The sequence below is a fragment of the Lepidothrix coronata genome, unplaced genomic scaffold (genome assembly GCF_001604755.1).
Source record: "Lepidothrix coronata isolate B3197 unplaced genomic scaffold, Lepidothrix_coronata-1.0 Scaffold126, whole genome shotgun sequence".
Taxonomy (NCBI): domain Eukaryota; kingdom Metazoa; phylum Chordata; class Aves; order Passeriformes; family Pipridae; genus Lepidothrix; species Lepidothrix coronata.
This window is the reverse complement of record NW_016690306.1, coordinates 1,078,491-1,102,296: the sequence shown is the minus strand read 5'-3', so window position 1 is coordinate 1,102,296 and position 23,806 is coordinate 1,078,491. Positions and strand designations below refer to the sequence as shown.

Sequence of the window (23,806 nt, the reverse complement as noted above, 5' to 3'; positions counted from 1 at the left end):
ATTGATTTAATTCAAAATTCCCCAGAAAGCCCTGGGTAATCCTGTCGCTGAAACACAGAATTTCTTTGTGTAATGGAAAGAGCATGAGTTCGGGAGCCAGCAAGTGCCAGCTCCTGGATTGTTTCCTCAAACAATCATAGTGGATATGGATTCATTCAGGGAACTTCTTGGTTTTGTCATGAAGTGTGAACTTAGCCATCACATTGTTGCACCTTCATCTCAGAAGTATTTTGATGGAAGTGAATTTTTTATGTAAAGTTCATATCCAAATTGCTTTGTGGCACCATGAGGAGGGTGAGATTTAGTATCAGGTAAAGGAAGGAATCTCTGCTCTGAATGAACGGCCCAGCTGTGTGTTACTGTTGGGCCTGTTGCTAATATTATTTCTGATGAGGCATGTTTGCTTACTTTCACCATGACTGTCCGGAAATCCCATGGCAAGGAACGTCCGAACATTTGCCAAATCACTACTTCACCCATCAAGCTGATTGTTTTGTGTTATTCAGTCTGGTTCACATTAAGGGTTTGCTCCGTCACTGCCTTTGCTCTTTTGGGCTATACTGATTGCTTGTGGTGGGTTTTATGACAAATGGCCCTTTTTGAGGGATTAGTCTCCCCTTCTCTCCCTGAGCCTGTGGCATGTTAGTAAATAAACAACTAATCTTTTCTACTTCAGACCAGTCTGTCTAAGGCAGTTCATCCAAAGGAATCAAAAGCAAATACTGTCCACTGATTGATTATTATTATGTCTTTTGCAAAGCAAACAAGAAAGAAACAGCTTACCTATAAAATAGAAGTAATAAAACTGAAAGAGGCTTAATTTCTTCTCCTGACAGGTATCTTATTTTTCCATAAGTCAAAATCTCTGCAAGAATGAGAAGTCCTGCAGCTGAGGGAGGCTGGTGCTGCCTGAGAGCCAACTGGCTGCGTGCAGGGAAAGTTTGGCAGCCTGGGGGTCTGTCTGGCTGGGGATGCACATGGCTGAGCCCCCCCACGCCAGCAAAACTGGGAGGCTGAAATCTGTCCGGGGGGTTCCTCCAGAGCACAAGAGGAGATTTAAGTGATAAAGATAGGCCTGAAAGGCTGTCTCAGATCTGCTGTCTGCAGTCCCCATGAAACTCTGCAATGGACAGAGGGGGCCTTTCACAGCCTGGGTTTGGAAGCCTGGCATAATCCCCAGCCTCTGATTTAACAATTTCATCTGACGTCCAGCCTTAGATGAATGGCAAAAGCATAAGCAATCAGAGAGAGCAGATTTGCTTTGCAAGGGAGAGGCAACACTCTTGGAACCCTCTGGAAATTATATTATTGCTCTTATTTATTTGCTCAGTTCCACATTGATCCTGCTGGTTTTACCTATTGGTAAATAATGAGCTGAATTAATAGAGGGGTGAAACTGCTAGAAAATACATGCTCCAATAATTAGTTCTAAAAATGTATTACTTATTTTATTTCTGCTATAAATGCATTTGTTGCATTTATACCTGAATTTGCTTTTTGTTGTGCTTCAGGAGTTCCTGAGTGTCTTGCAGGTAGCTTGAAAAGGAAAAAAGTTGGGGCTGTGCTCTGTAAAAACTTTAAAAAGGAGGAAGGCACCTTGAAAAGTTGTCTTTTAAAGTATATCTTTGCTTAATTTTACTTTTGAAATTTGTATTGGTCCCCTGGAAGGTGGGGGAGGACTGACAGTTCAAGCAGCAAAATTCTACTTCAATAGTAATTATATATTTTCTGAAGGTGCTACCTTGTAAAAGGTAAAATGTGTTTTTTTCAGCAAGACATTTATATGCTAAAACTTCTGTGGAAATTATTGTCAGTGAGGCAAGAAGAAAAAGTGGAAGAAGAACAGGTGCTGTCACCTGTTAATCTGGGCCACCTGTTAATCTAGGTGTGTTCTATGAAATGCCTCTCTCTGAGGTAATGGATTTACAGTGGGGTGATAACAAGAGGCACAGCAAGCTAAGCCTGGAGGTGTTTTCATCTTTTGAGCCAAAAAGGATAATAAGACTCGCAGCGGTACTGAGAAAAATGGACCTGGAGGGATGGACTTAGAGATGAACCAGAGAAATCTAACCTGAATTTAGGCTGTGATGAAGAGCTTTTTAGAGTTTTCTAAGTCAGCTCAACAGCTTTTCATTAATGTGGTCTGACATATATGCTTATTTCAATACTGTGATCCCTAACAGCAGACTTCAAACAGAAACAAAAAACTCAGCAGAACACAACTTGGCAAGGTGCTGTGATGTCTGAGTTGTATATGCTCTTTTGGCTACACAGAAGAGGTTACAACTTAAACTGGAAATGCTCAAAGCCCTAATGAAAGGTTTCATGTTTGAAGCGTGGAGAAAGATTATGCTCTGAGCACATGCCAGAAAACAAGAGGGAGGAACTGACACCATGTTAGCTGAATTTGAGCTTTTCTTTGCTGGGAAAAAGGCCTGAGAAAAAAGTGCATCTCTGTAACAGGAAATTGTATTGCTTAGACCATCTGCAGGGACTTCTGGCTGTGCTGTGCCATTCCCTGGCATGCATGTCATGGAAGTGGCTGAGAGCTGTCAAGAAATACAATGCTAAGAGATGGCATATATAAAAATAGAAATGTTCAGCTCTCACCTGCCCCAGGCCTCTTCCTTGGCATCCCCTTGCAAGCACATTGCCTCTCTCTGTTCCAGTATCACAGGCTCCTGCTCTGTGCATATGGACTACCAAAAAAACCAAACCAAACCAAAATAAAACCCACAAAAAAAACCCCAACACCTAAACCAAAACAAAAAAAAACCCCAAACAACCTTGAAAAAATGGCTTTTAAACTCTTTGTTTAGTAAAAGGTGCCTAAACAAGTGATCATCAGCTTAAATTCACTGTATACCTCCTTGTCTCTGCTGGGACGTTTTGGAATCCTGTTGAAAACAAATTGACAGAAGTAGCATTGACGGTAAGAGATCCTGCGAGAACTAAAGCAAAACCTCAGGACATGCAAATAAATATCCATTTCTTGGTATTCCTATACACTTACTTGCTGCTGCTTGTGAGCATCATGGTGCAGATAAGAAATCTGATCTCATTCCTTACTCTTCTCAGGGGTGGGAAGAGATACAGTGCCATTGACTTGCCTCCTTCATTTAGGCTGCCATTCTGTACTATTTCACCTCATCATCCAGCTAATTAAATATGCAAACACTTATTATAAATTATAGCCTATAAGCGGGAAAATTCATTTGCAGATAAGTCTCCAAATTTGCTGCTGTAAATCTTGATGCACTGGCTCATTGACACGTGGTTAAAACACAGCCGTAAATCTCTTTGTGAGACATGTGGTGGGGAAGGAAATCCAGGAGTTTTTCATCACAGCAGTTACAAGGAAAAGGCTCAGAGCTCTTTGCTGCTGCTAACCCGATCCCATTGGTGTCCAAAGTAATTAACGGATTCCTGTTTTTGTACCAAGTCTGGAAAGTGATAAAAAGAAACAATCAAGTTGCTTTAACCTTGATTCCTGTTACTGAGCAGTTCAAACACCCACAAAAGCCTTCAGATGTTTTTCACTTGAGTTCAAGTCAAACATTGCAAAGTTTGCAGTTCCCACCCCCCACTTTTGATCTGGAGTATGATGTAATCAAACTGTTTGCATCTTTACCTTAAAAGTAGGTGTATATCTAATGTACCAGCTTTGAAATATCTTTAGGTGCTGCTAAAAATCTGTCCAGGCGCAAAAATTGCCAATGTTTTCAGAAAATCTGCACTAAAATATTTTCTTATATTTTTTGTATTGTAAAATGCAGACAAAAAGGAGAATGTGCATGGAGATATACAGTGGGAAGAATATATGGAGCTGTCTCTGTCTCTCCCCTTATTTGGATATGATTCTACAATTAGTTAATACAGGACTGCTGAAAGTGGTGGTCCTGTCCTCCATCCACTCCCTTTCTGGGAATTCCTGAGCATCAGCCCAGAGGCTCACCTTGATCTGAGTCAGCTTGCTAAACATCCAGAAATCCAACCAAAAGCAGGGGGGAAAGAGCAGTCTGTGCCTTTTGGGAACCTACATTAAATCCCCTGGCAGCCAAGTGAGAGCCATAAGTGGTACACTGAGGGGCAGCAGTACCAGCTGGGGGCTGCCAGCCTCCAGACCTGCTGGTCTGTGGGCTGTGGGTTAGACCCTGCTCTTGGGAACCAGTGGGGACCAAACCCCATGAGAGCTTAAGCACTTGGTGCCCAGCACTTGGTGCCCAGCACTTGGTGCCCAGCACTCAGTGGTATTTAGCAAAGGGCAATTCTGTCTTGTAAAGGACAACAGCACAAACCTGTGAGCTGGAGGCAGCTGTGACGCAGTGGATTTTGTGAGCAGGTTTGGAATAGAAAGCCAGCAGGTTTGGGCACTACGAGTGGGAGGCTGTTCCCTGCATGCAGTGAGGGGACACAGCTATATGAAAGGAGGCATTAATCAGGAACACGGCTGCAGCACCGGTTCAAAAAAGCAGTTTGGTGCTCGCTTACGTCCTTTTCATTCCATCAAAGCCCGAACACTTCATTGAATAAAGGCATATGGGACCAATAAAGCAGATTTAAGGAGATGGAGTCCAGGTGGCAAAAAGGTATAATGGGAAGTGACTTATGGGAAAATGTTGCATTCAAAACTCTTCTGTTGGTTTAGGTGACCCTGTAAATCCAGACCCTGCTTTTAGTCAATGGGACTACTCATGAGAGCTAAATTGCTTATGTTGCAGGATTGAGCCTACTGAAAGGAAGACTTTTCAAGGGGGTTCAAATAAATGTTCTAACTCATGCTTATAGTGTTCTTGTTTTTTAGCATGAGCCCAGTTGTGAACACAGGCAGCCAATTTGCTGTAATTTGTATATTTAGTTGGCATGTGTTTACAGAGGGGAGATCTGGATTTATTTTAAAGAAGTACTTTGCCCCTGGTTTCTGTATCCTTACCTTAATCCTTCTCCACAAAAGACGCTCAAACAAAACCCCCATACCCTCCCTCCCCCACTTAACGGAAAACTCGAAAGCAAACCCTTCACAATGTACCTTTCATATGCACATAGGTACCTTGCAGTGAAATAAGAAACAGCAGAAGAGCTGTGCAATAACCATGACAGAGTGTGCAAGGAAAAAACAAGCCTTCAGTAAAATACTGCTTCGTTAGATCTTAATAACAGAAAAAAGTCCCTTAGAAATAAATCCTCAACATGATTCTCCTATGAAAGAGAATCCTTCCACGTTGAAACCAAATGTTCAAAAGCTCTGTGCTTTGTTGTATTAATGCCCATAATTTATTCTTCTTAGAAAATATCCCTCGCAGGCTGTTAGAACACGCAGTGTGGTACATCATAATAAAAACAACTTAGAAAGCAAAAACGTTAGAATGAAAACAAAGCTCTGAAAGCTTTAGTGAATAAAGCCATGCTGGGGGGTCTGGAAAAAGGACACAGATGTTGTGAGGAATCAAAAACAGAAGATAACTTGCAAGCAGGAATATAAACCAAGCTTTGCGAACAAACTGGAGTCATTTTAGAAATCGCAAATAGTTGCCTGTAAAATTCATTTGTGTAGACCAAAAACCTTCACTGCACAGCCTTTCCTCTCTGCAGCATCCAATGCTGAACAAGCCAGTTTGCTATTAGGTTTTTTCCCAGGATCAAGTACATTTCAGTGCAGGAGCAGCTGTCACTGTGATCAATACCTTCTCAGTCTAGCACTCATAAGGTTGCTAATATATGTTGCAGTTGGGCTTGTAGCTTCCTCTCACAATGGATTTTTCTTAGGCTTCACACAAAATGAAAGGATGAGTTGTTCAATCACTTGAAGTATTTTTTATACCCCAACTGGAGATGACAAGAAATAAGAATTATTATTATTATTATTATTTTCTTCTAAAAAATTTGACCAGTTTTCCCAAACTCAAAAAGATCGAGATGTTCATATACTTTGGAGATTCAGCTTTGTTTTCAGGAAGATGAAAATCCAAACACTGTAGTAATGGTGGCCAATGCTCTGATCTTGAATTACAAACACTGCATGAACAACTCAAGTAATGCCATGGCTATTGGACCAACAGATGCTTGCTGGCACAGCAGCTGGTGGGTAGTCGAAATTCCTCATCATGCTTCAAAAGCTGGTCTTGGTGCATCACCTGCAAATCCATGGGTGTGTCCAACCAGTGTCCTGTAGTAGGACCCCTTGGAAGTCATCAGTCCTTCGTCTGTAAGCCTTTTCTGGAGTTTCTTGACTTCTCCTTCTCTGGGGTATGTTGGCTGTATTTGTAGCTGTGTTTGTTGGCTGCTCGCCTATGGATCAGTGTTATCATCTGTTGCGTTGCTCTTTGGTGAAAAAGGCACCATTGCTCTTGGTGAAAAGTTTTGTGGGGAGTGTGTAATTATCATATTTATTTAACCTTCATAACCCTTATTCCTAGTGGAATATCTCATGTCAGGCCTTTATAGTCAGGTTTCAACACTGGATTTTCTGTAGCAGATAAGAGCAGCCTTGAAACTTGTTGTGTTCCCTTCTTTAGGGATTTTATCAACTTGTTCCCTAGTTACAATTTGTGAGTTACTGTTTCATTTAAGAAATCTGAACATCTTGTTCAGGATGTAGAATTTGACATAACTTGTATATATTGTACAAGACTAGGAACTTCAAAATTAGGTGGATCTGTATCTGTGTTAAAGAGATATTTGAGATAGGGAATAGAGATTGGCTTTGGGCAAGAAAACCAGTAGAAGAGAAGGAGATCTAGAAAGCAATGCTTTGGTGATAAGGAAAGTAGATAAAGGAGCCGTGGTGTCAACCCTCAAGCCAAGAGTAGGATCTTGTTTGATGCTGGTAATGCTCTGTTCTCCCTGTGGCTTTTCTGGCATTATCCAGGACTTGGAGTGCCCTGCATGAAGGCCAAAGCGATAAAGCTTTAATCTATCTCAGCTAGTTCGTGCTCTTGCCAGGGAAACCTTCAGCCCATGCAGAGCCTTTTCATGTTGGTCAGGGACAACTAAGCCTTAGTTTGTCATCTTTACGATTCTTCACATATCCACGCTTTGTCTCCCCACACACATTTACCCCCAACTACTATTTATGGCCATTTCTCTTCCATCCCAAGCTCCCCATGGCAGATACCCTCAGGGAGGTGGATCCTGCTGGTGCAGGTTGGTAAAGCTGTGCTATTTTATACCTGGTCATAGCCTGGTATAGTGTGGTCAACAGAGCTCAGGAGAGGAAGATTAATCTTTTGATAGATGATCTTTAGAAGCTCTGGGTCTGATGACTTTTCAAAGTGAAGATACATTTTTGCACAAACTGAGAATAAAAGGTATCATAACATCTCCACTGGTGGGAAAAGTCTAGTGGAAATAAAACAACATTTCATGACACAAAAAATGCTGTTGAACAGAAGTGGTAAACCTCTGGACTTTGAGCAAAGCTGTTATGCAGCTGCAACGCTGTAAATGAAGGGTTAAGAACAAGAAAATATTCCATGGCAAAGTTAGAGATACAAGACCACATAATCCATTCAGATTGCACAGAAGAGTAACTCCAGCCATGCCTAGAAGGTTGCTGGACAAAGTATACTTTTTCCATTAGCTCAGCTCGTGCAATTATGCTTGTACAGAATTACATATTTCAGCGCAGTTCTGGCCACAGAAGCTATTTCTTCATGCTCAGACCTGTTTGCAGGAGGTGAAACTAAGCCGGGTCATTGGAGCAGCAGAGAAACTCCTAATGAAATAAAACCACACGAGGCTGTACTTTGCAGGGGGTGGATGGCTGGATTAGGCAGCATATTAAGTAATCCCCCAGGATATTTTTCAACTGTAATTCACACTCAATGAGCAAATATGGAACAGATTAACAGGAGGAGGAGTTGTATATTTCTCGTAAGTCACAATCTTTTTTTATTCATGACTATCTGAAGTGCAGTTTTTTTGAAGCACTGTTTTTCATGATTGGTTTTAGTGCTGTACTACTCATGGCATATTTAACTGCCAGTATAATTTTCTGATTAATTTATTTGCATCAATATCGTTTAAAAATGAGTGCAGAAAGTGCAGGGATTAGAAGTAGTTATGTTCAGAAAGTCTTTATTTCTAGCAGGCTGGGACATCTATAAACACAGCTTTTAAAAATACGATTTTAATGTCCAGCCCTGCCCTGATCTGAGCAACTTGTGTCTTGTTGTTGCCTGAAGCCAAGTCCAGAAAGCAGATCCATCACCTCTGATCACAACTCACTGAGGATGTGCTGCAGGGAGAGGCTGTTTCATATTTTCACAAGGGCATGTAGTGAGGAATAGCTTCAAACTGAAAGAGGGCAGGTGTAGATTAGATATTAGGAAGAAATTCTTTACTGTGAGGGTGGTAAGGCACTGGAACAGGTTGCCCAGAGAAGCTGTAGATGCCCCATTCTTGGAAGTGTTCAAGGCCAGTTTGGATTGGGCCCTGAGCAACCTGGTCTAGTGGAAGCTTCCCTGCCAGTTGGTAGTGGGGTTGGAACTAGACGAGTTTTAAAGTCACTTCCAACCCAAACTGTTCTATGATTGCGTGAAAATACACTGATGCCCACAGCCTGTGAAAGAGTGGTGGTGGCACTGCACAGATCACCTTTTAGGGGTCTTAACTAAATCTTTATACATATACATTTAAAAACTCTCTGTTTATGGGTAGAAATCCATTCCTAAAGCCCTTCAGGTCAGGCACTGGCTTTCACTGGCATCATTGTGTGCTCCTCTGAATGTATCCTGCCCCCAGCTATTGCCCCTGCTTGAACCGTGCTAGTTGTTGTGCATTAATTCTGACGAAGCATTATCTAAAGCAATACCCACTGATCCCCATGACATCCTGGGACAGCGGCGTCTGTTTTGCTAAACAGCCTGAGTTTGTTTATACAGAATGAGAGTTGCCCAAGATTTATTTTAACTGAGTATGACTCAAAAGAAGTCAGGAGCTGTATGACCAAGAATAATGTGGTGTTAAACTGATGTAAAGATCAACCAAAATATTTTCAGATTGCAATTAATATATTGGGAAATACTAAATCCTGCTAGTTCCTGCAAACCATGCTGAAATGAGACTGAGTAGGGAAGCTCATGGTTTTCTCCAAATACAGGTATATTTTAACTCTGTAAATGTGGAGAAATCATTTAGTTTGTAAATGTAAACATGTCTTTATTTGGCAGAGCACTTATAACAAAGAGTTTAAACCCCTCTGCTGTAGAGCAGATGTATTTTCATGGGGCAGCAAATACTTTAAAGTGATAAGCTAAAATTAAAAAAAAAGGAAAATTATATTAAAGTGAGATGGGGATAAAAAGCTGCACATTAGCTTCTAAGGAAAGTGAGACGCATCTCTTTTTACTTGGAATTCAAACAAGTATTAGGGAACACAGTGTTGGGAACAGCCTGCTATGAGGTGGAGATCTGTGAGTTTGCTAGCTTGTTTCTTTGTCTTTGATACATTTCTGCTCCCTTTACTCAGATATTTTGCTTCTAGATATTACAGAATATATGTATATTTTAATTTGCTTGCATTTAGTACTTGTAGAACTCTAACTGGATTTGTATCTAGAATTTTTTGACCTCACATGCAGAAATATTTCTCAAACACTTGAAATCTGTCTGCTTCTGTGATCTCTGTGTGTTATCACGTACTCTGTACTATCCAACAGCAGCCCCGTTTCATTTATGATACAGGACTTGCTACCTTTGCAGTAGCTCCTCAAAGCTTTGATTTTATCCTCCTTTTTAATGTTTGCTCTCAAACGACTGATGTTGAGGGAAGGGGCTGGAGGGAACATGGAGACTGGGTAGGGAGATTTCACAGTGGGGTTTAATTTTGTCTGGGCGATGGGGCAGGATTTATTTCGGGACAAGAAATTCCCTTTCCCAGCATGCACACCACCACATCTTTTTATGAGAGATGTGGGCTGTGCTGAGGGGGTGGTGTGTGACAGCCAGCCAGCCATGACCCCATTCCTGTATCTCATTGTGACTGTGAGCACCTCTTAAAACTCCTTTCCTTTGAAATAAACCTACAGTGTGATCCATGGTCTGTAAGGGGCTCAAACACACCCAGAGAAGATGATCTTCAGAGAGGTCAACCATTAAGTGTGAGCAGGTTTCACACAGTGCTGAGCATACACAAAGATCTCTTGAAGATTTATAACTTGGCAAAATTTGTGTGGAACGTGATAGGGTTGGATGAATGTATTCACTTGACAAAGGCCATTCTTTCCTGGTCCCCGAAATCCAGTCTGTTGCTCTAGAGTATGTAAACCTGAGGTCTATTTATGGAAAGGACAGATATTTTTGTTTAACATTAGTATAACAAAGAATGCATCCTTTATTTTAATCCCAAAAAGGTTCAGTGTATTTTGCTGTAGGTTAAAAATAGATTAAAAACCCCAACTCCTTTCACCACAAAAACAGTGCAAATTTAAGTTTGTCAGAGCAATAAACAGCAAAAATCGAGGTCTTACAAAGGAAAGTTTACCTAACCTGAGAGTCACACTGCTATTAACCTTCCCTGTAAACTAATAAAAAATCACTGAGGGACCATCCTTTCACCTGCAGCATTCACTGACATATCCCAAGGAAAAGGTGATAAACTCTGTCTTCACCCTCCATCTCTGGCCCAGCTAGAGAGATATTTTTGTTTCGTGTGTGCTATGTATTGACAGCCACTATTTTATATCCCATCAAGTAAGAAGCATTCAAAATACTTAAAAATCACAGAATAAATTGATTTATAATAAATAAGTCACTCCAATCCATTAAAAACCCAAAGGCCCTGCCGGTCTTATCTGGGTGCATAAATTTAAAATCATATGCACTCTAGTGAAGGTGGCCTGAGCTTGGAAGTGGCTCCTGGGCTGGCTCAGGGTGTGGGATTGGAAGTTGGGGCACTCTGGTTTTGTAGTTAAATTTCTAAAAGTGGAAAAAGCACTCCAGATAGCAGATTCTGCTGAAGGACTTTTGAAAGTGAAGAAAATAATCCTATCCATTACTGAATAGCTCTATTAAATGATCAGAAGAAGCTTGGCACCACCTTGTTATCTGCACATGACCTCTCCTGAGGCATCTGTGGCAAAAAATCAAAAAAAAGAAAAACGACAAATTAAACAAGCACCTCAGACTGCTGCATTTGAAAGCAGAGCTTCAGGACAGGGACACTCTCCACAGAGTCGTTTCAGGCAAAGGTCACATGTGTGCATATAAAATCATTCCTGAAAGCAGTGCCTTTGTCCCCCGGCTATCTCCGAATGGAGCCATTGTCCTGCCGGGGGCAGCTGGCACCCTGACTTCAGCCACGCTGCAGCGGGAACTGAGGCCCAGAGTGGCCGGGCAGCCCCCCGGGATCCAGCCTGGGGCCAGGGCAGCCACGACCTCCCCAGGGAAGCACATCTGCCGGGAGCTGCTGTCAGGGACAGGGCAAAGCAAAGCTCCCACGTTGAGCTTCAGTCATGGAGAAAAAAGACCCGCTGGTACGGTAGGCACATCTGCCCTCCCCTTCTGCCCCTTGTTTTTTCCTGACTTGCTAAAGTAGTCTTAAATAAATATAAATACAAGCAAACTCAGGCTATGAAGCAGCATAAATGTGGTTTTGCAAAGTGCAACTTGGATTGGGATTTGGCAAGTAGGAAGTCCTTCCAAAGTGGATTCAGGGGTGATGTTGGAAGTACTCTGACTCATGAGTAAAGGAGAAAGTATTATTTAATGCACAGAGAAGAAAATGTATTTTACAAACCATAGTAGATCTCTTATAGTTTCTTTTGCCTCCTGAGGATGTTTTCTCCCTTAACCTTTTTAATATAAACTGCCTTTCATATATATTCTTACCTTACAGCAGTATCAAAATTGGCATCCAGCACAGACAGGATCTTGTGTTTTGTTTATATTTATGTCCTATTATATTAATATTATGCTAGTACATAATTATGACCTTAAAACTCCCACATCACTTGGCTTTTGATTTATATTAAAATTTCCAGTGTCTAGAGCTTCACTGGTAAAGTCTTGGGCTTAAAGGCAATCTGTCTCAAAAGGTTCCTATTAAAGGCACCTCTCCCTAAGCCTTTTTCTCCAAAGGAAATATATGAAGTTCTTTAATCAGGGCAGTAACACCCCAAGGATCTGTAATTTTTTTCCATAACTCCCTGTGCAACAAATGTAAAGTGCTGATTAGAGAGGCAAGTTGATAAGGAGTAATAAAACCGCATGCCTGGTAGTTCCTCTCCATATAGTTGGACTCATAATGGTTTTGATTACTCTGATTTTGAAGTATTTATCATCTTTTGAGTCTCTTTTGCTTCTGATTTGCTTAGACTTTGATTGTGATTTGCTTCTAATTACTGCTGATCTATGCAAGCTTCCTGTCAGCATGTGTTGGTGCTGTGCAGGCTGCTCCTTATTGCCACCACATCTGTGATGGGAATGCTGAACTCTGCAAGTGGAACTGGGATGCTGACTTGTCATTTTGAGGGTGTCAGGGTTCTGTCTAAATCTTACATGAAAGCTCCAGCCCTCCCTACTGGATGTGTGGTGGGTGCTGGGGAGGTGGGCTGGGGGTTGGCAGAGAGCACTGGTGGGTAGGGAGAGATAGTGGGGGGTTGCCTGTACCTAAAAGAAAGAAGAGGCTGACTCTGCCCCTAACATTGGCTACCCACAGGTGACCAGCTGAACTGTTCAGGGACAGCAACAGACATTTTTAGATTAAGAACTTCTCATCAAGTCCAAGTTTGTAGAGATGTTTCCTCCTAGGAGGCTGGACTGTTTAGGATGTTAAGAAAACAAAACAGTTCTTCATTTGTGTAGCAATATTTATTCTACAAAATCTTAACCTTATTTCAGAGGTTATAGTATGAAGTTTAAACTATGAGTTTAAAGTCACTGCAGTGGGGAGGTTTCCAACTATTCATCAAGGATGCCAGCTCAGTTTGAATGCCAGACAGCTAAAGATACGTTAGCATCATTCTTGTAAGCTGGAGCTGTTAAAAATAGTGCCCACAGAGCAGCCTTTACCAAAAGATGCCAAAGGTAATCCTTTGAAATTAGCTGAACTGGAAGTGGGGGTAATGAATATTTGTGAGAGATGAATGAAGAGTGGTGGCACAAGACTGCTGCTGGCAGTGCTGGGGTAGCACCAGCTGTACAAATTCTGTGCTATTCTGAGTGCTCATTTATGGCAATTTCCCAGATTAATGGACCATCTATGGAAACACAGCAGAATCTGCTATTGCTGGCTCACCAGTAACACAAATTGTTTTTCGTGTGCTTGCAAATCTGGCAGCACCCCTGACCTCTGCAGCACCTTACTGGATGGGGACTTTTGAGCCTCCCCAGCATCACTCTCCCCATGCCACCCACACCAGCCCAGCTGGGATGCACCCTCCCTTGGGCTCATCACCAGCTGAGATGACGATTATGTTTGCAGGGTGTCAGACCAAATGATCTCACAGGCTTTCTTTGTTTCAAAACCCACGAAACTGGGTGTGCTCCACACAGAATAAAAGATGAGAGGGTCACCGTCACTTTGGTACACAAAAAAGATGTAAAATAGAAATAAATACATATGGGCTCTATCATCATTGCAGAACTGTTTTGCTGTTGTGTACTGTTTAAATTCTGTGAGAAAGATTCACAGGAGATGGTCTTTTGTCCTAGCAGTCTTCATATTTCAAAGTATTGAAGAGTTGCTTAGAAGTTTCAGTTGATAATGCTGTACATGAAAAATTGTATGAAAAGAGATCAAAAATAAAAAATAATAGCAGGTATGCTCAGCTCCTGCCCTCTTGTCCTAAGCCAGACAGAACTTTTCTCCTATTGCAGATGGACCTTCCTTACATCTGGGACTGGAAGATTGTCAGATGCCTCCTTTTCTAATACAGTTCCTATCCCGCTGCTCTTTTAATTTCTATGGGGGATTTCATGTCCTTCTTACATGCTTTTTACTGTAAAGTACTTCAAAAGTTTCATCTATAACCTTTCTCCTTTGTTTATATAATTTCATCATTGAATTTCATCATCTCTTGTAGAGATTTTTAATAGGAAGCTGTGGTGGGTTGACCTTGGCTGGCTGCCAGAAGCCCACCCTGCCGTTCTCTCACTCCCCCTCTTTAACAGGGCAGGGGGAGAGAATAAGATAGGAAAGCTCATGGATTGAAATAAAGACAGAGAGATCACTTACTCAATTAGTGTCATGGGCAAAACATACTCCATGTGGGGAAAATGAATTCAATTTCTTGCCAATTTAAATAGATTTAGATAGTGGGAAGCAAATAAAAAAATTAAAACAGCACCTTCCTTTCTTTCCCCTTTTCCCAGTTCTTCATTCCTGGTTCCTCCACCTCTCCCCACCATCCAAGGCAGCACTGGGGAGATGATCAGTATATAACAGCCCCTCTCTGCTGCATCTTCCTCCACACACACCTCCCTGCCCCACTGTGGAGCCATGGGCAGCAGTCCTTCATGGCAAACCTGCTTCTCTAAAGTATTTTCCATGGGTTGCAGGGGAATCTGTGCTCCGGTGCCTGGACCACCCCCTCCTCTCCTTGCTTGATGACCTTGGTGTCTGCAGAGCTGTTTCTCTTACTTTTCCTCTCACTCCTCACTACCTGCACCATGTTTTTTACACTTTTTCTGTATGTTCTACGAGAGGTACTGCTGGGCCCATGAGAGACTCAGCCGTGTCCTGCGGTGGGACCAGCTGTCTCCAGCCCAGGGCAGCCCCGATCTCTCCAAATAATGCACAGTTGTACATATTTCTGGATTCTCACCTCTGATCTTCTGTTTCAATGTATTTTTTGGCTATTTAAAGATTTTAACCTGAAAACCTAGTTTTGAAGCCATCTCTGACTTTGCTGTCACTCATCTCTTCACTAGCTTTATAATTTTTTTCTTTTAAGAAGTTCTTGGAAACTCATCCTTGACCATAACCTCATTTTTAAATCCCATGTCATCTGGTGCAGAAATAACATCTGTGGGACATGGCCAGAGTTGTTCCTGCTGTTCTTCTCGTGAAGCCCTCTCTCGCACAGCAACTGTCTCCTGTCCCCATCACTGAAATTTCACATTTTATTCCCTTCATAGATTTCTGTTTCCTGCTGCTGCTTGTTAATGGCATGTTCAGCTGAGGTCCTGCCTCTCATCCCTGTGGTGGTCAAAAAACTTGGGATATATGGATTATCCTGGGTAATAATGCTTTGTTCATGCAGGACTTTTGATCTAATGCCAAATTTGAAGATTCTGGCTCTATACTGTCATATGTGGCTGTGCAGGCAGCTGTAGGGACATGGCAGGATGAGCTTCTGAGGCTGCCAGGCTACACATGCACTTAGGCAGGACCAGCCCGCTAATTCCCAGATGGGTCCAGGACCTTGTGTTTACACACAAACCAGCCCACCGGGTCCTTCATTTGCCAGAAACTGATAATTTGCAAGGGGAAAAATGTGTCAACTTGAAAGGATGATTGTACAGCTCTGTCAGTGCAACAGCAGAAGTTGTCAGAGCCAGTGCAGGCAGGACTTCTCGAATGGGCTCCACACTCACTCTGGATTCTAGGGAGAGCCCTGTGCAAACCTGGGACAGGATTGGAGCACTTCCCTCAGCTCTTTGCCAACAGCATAACAAAGCAGAGGGAGGGAATTCATCCCAGGGACAGTGTGGGGGACATTGCATCCCACACCTAGTTTTCAATTACTTGACTCCAGCAGCTGGGCTCTGCAGAATTGCTCCAAACTTCCTTATATGAGTGCAAGTCCTTGAGGCAGGAGGAGATTTTGGTGCAGCAGGATGCACCAGCGCTCACGACAAACAGTAGTAAAAAGGGGAAAGACAATTAACTGCATTCCAAGATAGAAGTCACTATCCATAGAATATTTGCTCACCTATTGCTGCATATTTCGCCTGGCAGAAAAACCTTTTAAGTCACATTAGCTGTATGTCCCTGGTACTGTTGATGAACGCGATAACTTAAAAACCTTTTCTGGGCAATGGCAAGATAATGGGGGAATGGGACAAGGGCTGACAGGGCTTATTGGAGCTGGGAGAGGATGGTGGTGAGGGGCTCGTGTTCCGGTAGCAGCAAAGGGGGATCAGCCCTGCACCAAATTCAGTGTTGTGGCTACCAGAGTGGACAGGAAGACTCTGCAACTGCAAGGATTGAAACAAACTGCTGCCTCTCCAGCTGCACCAGCTCATGGTTTGGTGCATCAGCATCAGCCTCAGGTGTGAGTGGGATGATGGGAAAAGGCCAAAGGTGGCCTGTCACTCATCCTGTATCACGATGAGTGAAGGATGTTCGGTAAAATGCCTAAAGACTTCACAGGCTGTATAAAGAGAAAATACGGCTTGGTTCAGCCATCTTTGGAGAAAGAAGAGTAGGAGTTTGTGGCTGCAGTCTGGTACCTGCAGCAGATGACATTGGAAGCACGGGGCTCAGCCCAGGAGAGGTACAGCTTCCTCAGTCATTTTAGGCATTCCCCAAAGGCTCTCTTTGCACGCCCAAAACAAATTTTGGCTGAGACAAAACATCCAGTGGATGTTTTACACACATGGTCACTATGAAGGTGGGAGGAGAAAATGTCCTGATGAAACAATACTTTGTACATAATTGAGTTGCCATCACATATAAATGCTTGTTTTCCTTTCTTTCCATTCTGAGGCTGCACAGCTAAAGTGGCAGTGAAGGCAACAGGCAAACCACAGACAAGGTAGGACAGAGGGAATGTTATAAGATTGAGTGAAATTCCCTTGGAGCTGATGCCTCTTCATTCAGGACAAATGTAAGAAGCCCTTAAGTGCCTCTTGGATATCCAGAACAATAGGATTCCTTTTTCTGCTCAGGGAAACAGCATTTTTTGTACATTCCTTGTAAATGACAGGATTTTACCGAAGAATTCTTGATGCCACAGTTTAAGTCCTCTTCTAAAGAAACAGCCTGAAGGGTCTCCATCTCAGCTGGCTGCCAAGTCCAAAAGGATTCATTACTCAGGTCATTTGTCCTTGGCCACGTAAATTCAATGCACCTAAAGAGGCTCTATTTTTATGACATCCCTTGACATGTAAAGGACTTGTGCAGTAGAATACAACAGAAACAGCATTAGCAATAGCACAGAGATCACAAGGATGTTTTCCTCCTTTCAGACCACACAGCAGTGGGAACAAGAAGGAAAGATTCCCTTTTGGAATCTCTAAAGCTCTGTTCTTCTAATATATTTTGTCTCTTTTCACCCTCAATACTAATCTATCTTTTTCTGCCCTACCATTGCTCAGTCAAGCCAGCCCAGTATTCGCCACAGATGGCAGGAGATGACTGTGGTAGCCATGGCATATGACAGTCATGGGATATCTACTATACTCTCCTGGCAGTTGCTGTTGTGATGTTGGCAGCATCAGGTCTGGTTTGTGTGCTGAATCTGCCACCCCTGCAAAGTTTCCCATGCCTCTGCCCTGAGCCCTCTGCCCTGCAGTCTGACTGTACTTCCACCTGCCCTTATACAATGGGGCTTTGAGGTTGGCTTATTTGTTTTATTCATAAGGCATCAGAGTAGGAAGCAACAAAAACACAAGTTTTCCTAGTGTTGTGTTGTGTTTTTTTTTTAATCCAGTGCTTTCCAAAACTATGTTGAATTATTTGCAGAATCAAGCAGACGCTTCAGCAGGCTTAGACTGCCAACAAACAGGGAGATGAACTTAAGGTTATAGTCCCATACTCATTTTCAAAACAGCTGTCATGGCTTAAACTACCACAGAGGAAGCTTGTGCTCCTGCTCTGTCTCAGTGCAAAGAGAACTCAGTTTACCCAGGAGTAAGGGTGATCCTCCTCCGCTGACTTCAGCTGTCACCTGAAGATGTTGCTGCTCCTTGCCTGTTTCCATCATCCTTCCTGGCTTCTTTGTCCAAAGTGTGTTTGTTTTAAAGGTCGTTTAATCATAGTGTTCCTCAGCGCCAAGCTGGAGGAAGATCACTCAGGCGGTGAAACTGCCATGCTCAGTGTGGTGCAGAGGAGGGGTTGCAGGCTGGGCAACTCCTCTGCCAAAATGAGGAAATGTTGAATTTGCATACCTGAACAGGGACAGCAGGCACCAGAGGCTTTCCCTCTAGCTGGCAAAGCTATTGCTGAAAGGGGGGTGTCCCCATTCTCTTCATCAGAGCAATAGTTTACTCAAGTCCTTTTTACATGGGTTGAATCAGACACATACAAAGGTGTTTGGTTTCAGTGTCTCGGAGAAGCTTTAGCAATGAACAGTGAAAGGATAATAAATTAAATCGTCCCGGCTGTTTTGCAGGTTTTGTGGATGCCCAGGAACATCTGTATCTGCCCTGAGAATCTTAAAAAAATATAATATCTAGCTGACTTCAGTCTTGTCTGCTGTGAAAAGGAGATTTACCAGGTTGGGGAACTTTCTGTGAAGGCTGAGCAAAGCAGAGCTCTTTTAGTCTACAGCAGTCAGCAAGCATCAAACCAAGGAACTGTTTCTTTCTGGAAGTCTTGTTTTGCTAGATAAAAAAGATGAGTTAAACAAAACAACTCAGTAAGATTATTTGCTTAAAAGTAATCACAAAGTCTATTAATGTTTAAGTGACCTGAGTTTCCCTACAGGGAATTGTTTAATTCATTATAAAAAAAAGATTCTTTATTCCTCTCCAAAGTTTTATGCTGAAAAGGTGAAAAAGTATTTGCATAAGCCCCCTGATAATCCTTATGCAAACCCATGCTAGCAGAGTTGCATATTTTTGACTGCTAGCATTTTTCTTTTTTTTTATATTGCATTCCTGCAGACTTTGAAATTTATTCAGTTACACATTATGATATGGATTTAAAAAAAAAATCCAGCAACGGATCACATTGTTTTGTTGTTGAAATGTTACTTATACTTTTCTCACCCATAGAAAACAGGGAGTACTGTTCCAACAGGATGTTTTTCCCTTTGTACTTACATTTGCCATCTTTGCACTCAGCTGAAATCAGAAAAAAAAAAAAAAAGCTGGCCTTCAACTGAACTGGGGGCGACATGTTTCAGCTTAGCAAAATTTGTGATGCTTGGAAAGTGGCCCATCTGTCCGAAACGACCTAAAAAAGCAAGATGCAATTGTTTTACGCTTTTGTGCTTTACCATTAAAACAGGCAGCAGCAGATGCACGTTCAGAAATGCGAGTTGGTCAGCGTGTGCTGTGGTGACTCCACTCCCCTGGGAGCAGAACAAGTCAGGGGAAGAGAAGAGCTTGTCCGTGCCCTTCCCGCCTCTCCTCTGCCCACGGGATGCTCCTCAGTTACAGTGCCCGGCTTGGGGGTCGGAAATAGCAGTTTGCAGCTCACTGTATCTCACAGACACACTGCTTCCAGGGCTGAGGACCAGAGCAGAAAACTCATACAGCTGCAACACCTGTCAAAGGAAGGGAATTTTTTAACCTGTTCTGACTTGCAGTGTGACCCTAGGAATGGCTGGGGTGAGAGGATGGAAGCGATAGCCAGGACTAGCCAGTCTGCCAGCGCTGGTGGTAGACACTTGATATCTGGATTCTACTTGCTAGGTTTATTTCTGTTCTGAAGGAAAAGGGCAAAAAACCCACTTATTTCCAAGGTAATGGAATACCTCACCCCTCTCAACAGCTGGGGATAGCTTAAGCTTGTGTAAATCATAAAGATGAGATAAATCAGTTCACCCAAAAAGACGTTGTAGATGGGATTATGTTTGTGACAGTGTTAGCTGTGTTCTCATTTATGCATTTTTCTATGAACAAAAGCCTGGACAGTTCCTATTGTATCCTCCTCCACATAAATGTTCAGGGAGCCACTCAGTGAATCAGATCATGCAGTTTAGGCAGCATTAACAGTTGTTATTTTAATTGTCAGAGAATATCTCTTTTTTGTCAACTGTTCTAATCTCTTTGGGATTTCCTTGTCTTTATGCTGGACTGATTGCATTTAGTGGTACAGTCTTGCAGTCTTCATGCAATTAAAATAGCTCAGCTTGAATTCAACTCATGCTCATGTGAAGTGGGTTCAAGCTTTTTTTTTTGGTCTTAACTGCAACACTGCCAAGGCCTGTTCTGTGTTGATGCATTCATCTACCATGCCCCCCAAAAAAGCTTTCATATGTGCAGACACTTACAGGTCACTGTAACAGCAGTCAGTTCTTCAGCCTTAGATGCCTCTTATATAAAGAACCAGGAGCAAAATGTGCCCACCTGAAGACATGTCCCTATTTGTTGTGGGGGAATTCTCTGTTTCCAGCCTGATCCCTCTGCTTTTACTGCAGAACTATTGATGCCGCAGAGCATGGACATCCAAAACCTCAACTGCAGGCAAGTTGAGAACATTATTCATAGTGATGAATCTCGTTAACTGAAATTAAATAGGATTTTGCTGTTTTGAAAATATCAATGGAGTTTTTCCAGATTAACTAGAAGAAAAATATTAATTAAAATACTTCTTTCTTGATCCAAGTGCCAAAAACATGAACAAAATAATCTGTTTCAAACAAACAGAAACTCTTTTCTGGCAGATAAAGCAAAGTAAACAAAACAGCATTAATTATATCCATATTTTACTTGTAGGGAAGAGATTAGCACTTGGAATTTTTTTATCATATCCAAGCCTTGAGCTTGAAAATTGTGCCAAAGTAGAGTTTGAGCTGAGGGTAAATGTGATTAAGTAGGAGAGATATGTTACAGGATTATTGTAGAAGTCCCCAAAAGATGTTTTATATATCCAGAGATTCAAAGCTATTATTCTACTGAGAAAGGTTCAAACAAGGTAAAGGATGTGCATACAAGTTACACAAAGAAACTAGACATATGATTTGAAATCTAGAAAACCAACTTTTTACATCTTTAAGTAGTTCTACCACATTTGTGGGTTTTGTTTGTTTGTTTGTGGTTTTTGTTTGGTTTTGTTTGTTTTGGTGGGGGGGGTTGTTTGGTTGTTTTTTTCTTGTTTAGCTTTAACTCTTTGTTTCTGAAGGTCTATGGTTTTTATGGGATGTAATAGGTTGTATAACTTATAAAATTCAAATAAATTACTGTGTGTGGCACATGCAAGGTACCATGCAAGGCCCTTGAACCTCCAAATTACTGTATGGGGGTAGGTGGGCAGATTTCACACGACTGAAGTCTACAGCTCTTTTAGAAAGAAGGATGTAAAGCTGTTGGAATGCACCTGTGACACCCATCACCAATTCAGGCAGTGGAAAACAAGGATGAGGACCTGAATACATACTAAACCTCACATAAGCTGCACTAAGAACACATATGGGCTCTTTGGTTCCATGTTTTACTCCTTCACATTCTCCCTGAAGATGTGATTTTTCATCACAGAACAGTTTTTATTCTGCAGTTGCTAAAATTTTTATATAGGACTATTTTAAGAAATATAATTCTGAACTCAGTGCATTTTAGTGAAGCACTTGTGCAGCTTCATAATAATAATATTGTTCAGAAACCAAGTTGGGTAAATGTTAGTTTCTTTGAAGATGAGAAATTTGTTGGAGGTGTATTTGTTGGAGTAGTGTTGATGCTGCTGCTGCCGTGTGCAGCTCACAGTGAGAGGTGTAATGCCCTGTATTGGAGTGGGTGGTGATTAAGCTGTAGTGCTGCTGGGAGAGACAAGCATTCAGGCACCCAAAGCTTTCTTTGGGTCACTGAAAACTTATCTCCTTTTTCCAGCTGACCTAGGTACCCTATATGACCTCTCTTATAAACCTTGTTCTGCTTATGTGACAGCACAAATGGCGATTGTGTGTGGAGGGCGCACTTGAGTTAAGACCCCTCCACAGGCATCAGCAGCAGCTTCAGTAGCTGCAGTGCTGTCACCAAACCCACATCCCACATTGAACCACTGAAGCTGTTGTATGTGATGTTGGGTGTGGGAGAATTTATATCATTATGCCCTCCTTTTTCTCACCAGGCTACTCACCTGGCTTTCAGTGCCTGATGAGTATACTAGTGTTTTACATAAATAAATGTAAAGACTGGGACTCAGGTCCTCCCTTGGCCAGTGGTTCGTCTTCTCTCCCTGGGAAGGCAGAACTCAGTTTCAGACAGGCATGAACCCAGTACACCTGTATTTTGTGCCGAACACGTAGATGAGGGTGAGATGAGGAGGGGTGCAATGTGCTCTGCTGGTCGACGTGCTTTGTTGGTTGTCCTCAGCGAGTTTTGAGCTGGATGTGGGTGCTCACTCCCCAGCCCTGCAAACCCTGAAGGCGTTATGTAGGTTGCTCAAAAATGTTGATGGGCCTTTATGTGCCTAAGGCACTTGGTGCCTTACGGATTGGGCTGAAGCAAACTGCAATTTGGAAGACTTTAATTTGTCCATGATTGTCCCTGAGGGTCTGGTGATGATGAGCAGACAGATAATTGGAGACTGCTGTTGTTGGGTGGTGTTTTGAGGAACTGTGGTGAGGAGGGTGTACTTTAACGAACACAGCCTGGTTTGTAGGTCTTCCCAGTCTCATGGGGAAGCAGAGGGTGTGGTGGTGCAGCTCCTGGGAAGTCAGTCCAGTACCTTCTGCCTCCTTGACAAAATGCAACTTCTGTGTGTAAGTACAAAAGATACTTGCAGAAGCTTCTTCAACTTGCAAATGTGTCCCACAGCCCAAGGCAAAGATAGTGTGACCTTGCCTATGCTAATAGTTCCTTTTCCTACCCTATGCTGCCTACCCCCTTAATGCATCCATGTGAACATCTGTGTCCTCTCCTACCTTTTATGATCAGGTTGTAACTTTTTCTTTCCAAGCCAGCTGCCATCCACTTGAAATCTATTACTTGCTCAAATATTTTGCCTCCAGCAGATAAAGAACACTTCTCAGTGGCCCTATTTTGGGGTCTTCAGTGGTGGTCTTTACAAGTTGAGCGGACACAGGTCCCTCATCCTTCAGCAACTCTTGTATCTTTTTTCCTGCATACCCAGTCTGTCCAATCATCATTCTGCACTTCTGTATCTGGCTGTAGCCTGGCTCCCGGGCTGAGCTCTGCTGAAGGACTGCTCACCACAGGTCATCGCCCTCCTGCACTGACTCTTACTCTTCCTGCCTCTCTTTTTGTCATCAGACCTGGCTGACCTGACCTGATGACTGGCTTTGCTGTCCTTTTGCTGTCCATGCCTTCAAATACACCTTCCTTTCCTTCGCTGTCTTGTTTATCAGTCACTGCACTGTCTGAGTGCCAAAGATACTTGGTTTTGATCTATAAAACCCTCTAAATTCCACCACCACCTTGGTGGTGCCAAGCAGTAAGACAAGAGGCAAGGGACAGAATCTGGAACATGAGAAATTCCACCTGAGTATGAGGAAAAATTTATTTACTATGAGAGTGACTGAGCACTGGAACAAGCTGCCCAGAAAGGCTGTGGAGTCTCCTTTAGAGATATTCACAATCCGGAGTAATGTGCCCTGTTTGAACAGGGAGGTTGGGCTAGATGACATCCAGTGGTCCCTTCCAATCTTAACCATTCTGTGATTCTGTGATAAAAATATGTTTTAGAGTCCTTTATACATGGGAATCAGCTCTGCTTGTTATGTTGTACCTCTTTGATTTTGTTGAAAAGACTCAGGGTGTCTTCAGCAAAGTACTTGACTCTTCCCATGATCGCTTTGGCTGCTGGAAGTTCATTTGGTTTCTCAGTGCTTGTATTTGATCTGGACACTGTTTGAATTTCTATGGTTTACCAACCAACAAGGTTTTGTTCTTTGAAACTGCTATTTCATTCACTCAACTAATCATTTTTCTTGGCCACAACTATTTGTGGAAGTTGTGTTTGGGAGGGTGAGAGCTCTGTGATGCTTCAGAGAAGTTCTTCACCTTTCTGCCTTTC

General features: G+C 42.4%; 1 protein-coding gene across 1 annotated transcript in view; it reads left to right on the top strand.

Annotated features, from left to right (window-relative positions):
* Positions 1 to 11,013: 11,013 nt before the first annotated feature.
* The window catches only part of ENPP2 (ectonucleotide pyrophosphatase/phosphodiesterase 2), a 73,385-nt gene continuing 60,592 nt past the window's right edge, over positions 11,014 to 23,806 (top strand). The window contains 2 exon segments of the mRNA XM_017826398.1: positions 11,014 to 11,084; positions 11,086 to 11,479. Of these exon segments, the coding sequence (XP_017681887.1) occupies positions 11,014 to 11,084; positions 11,086 to 11,479 (465 nt within the window).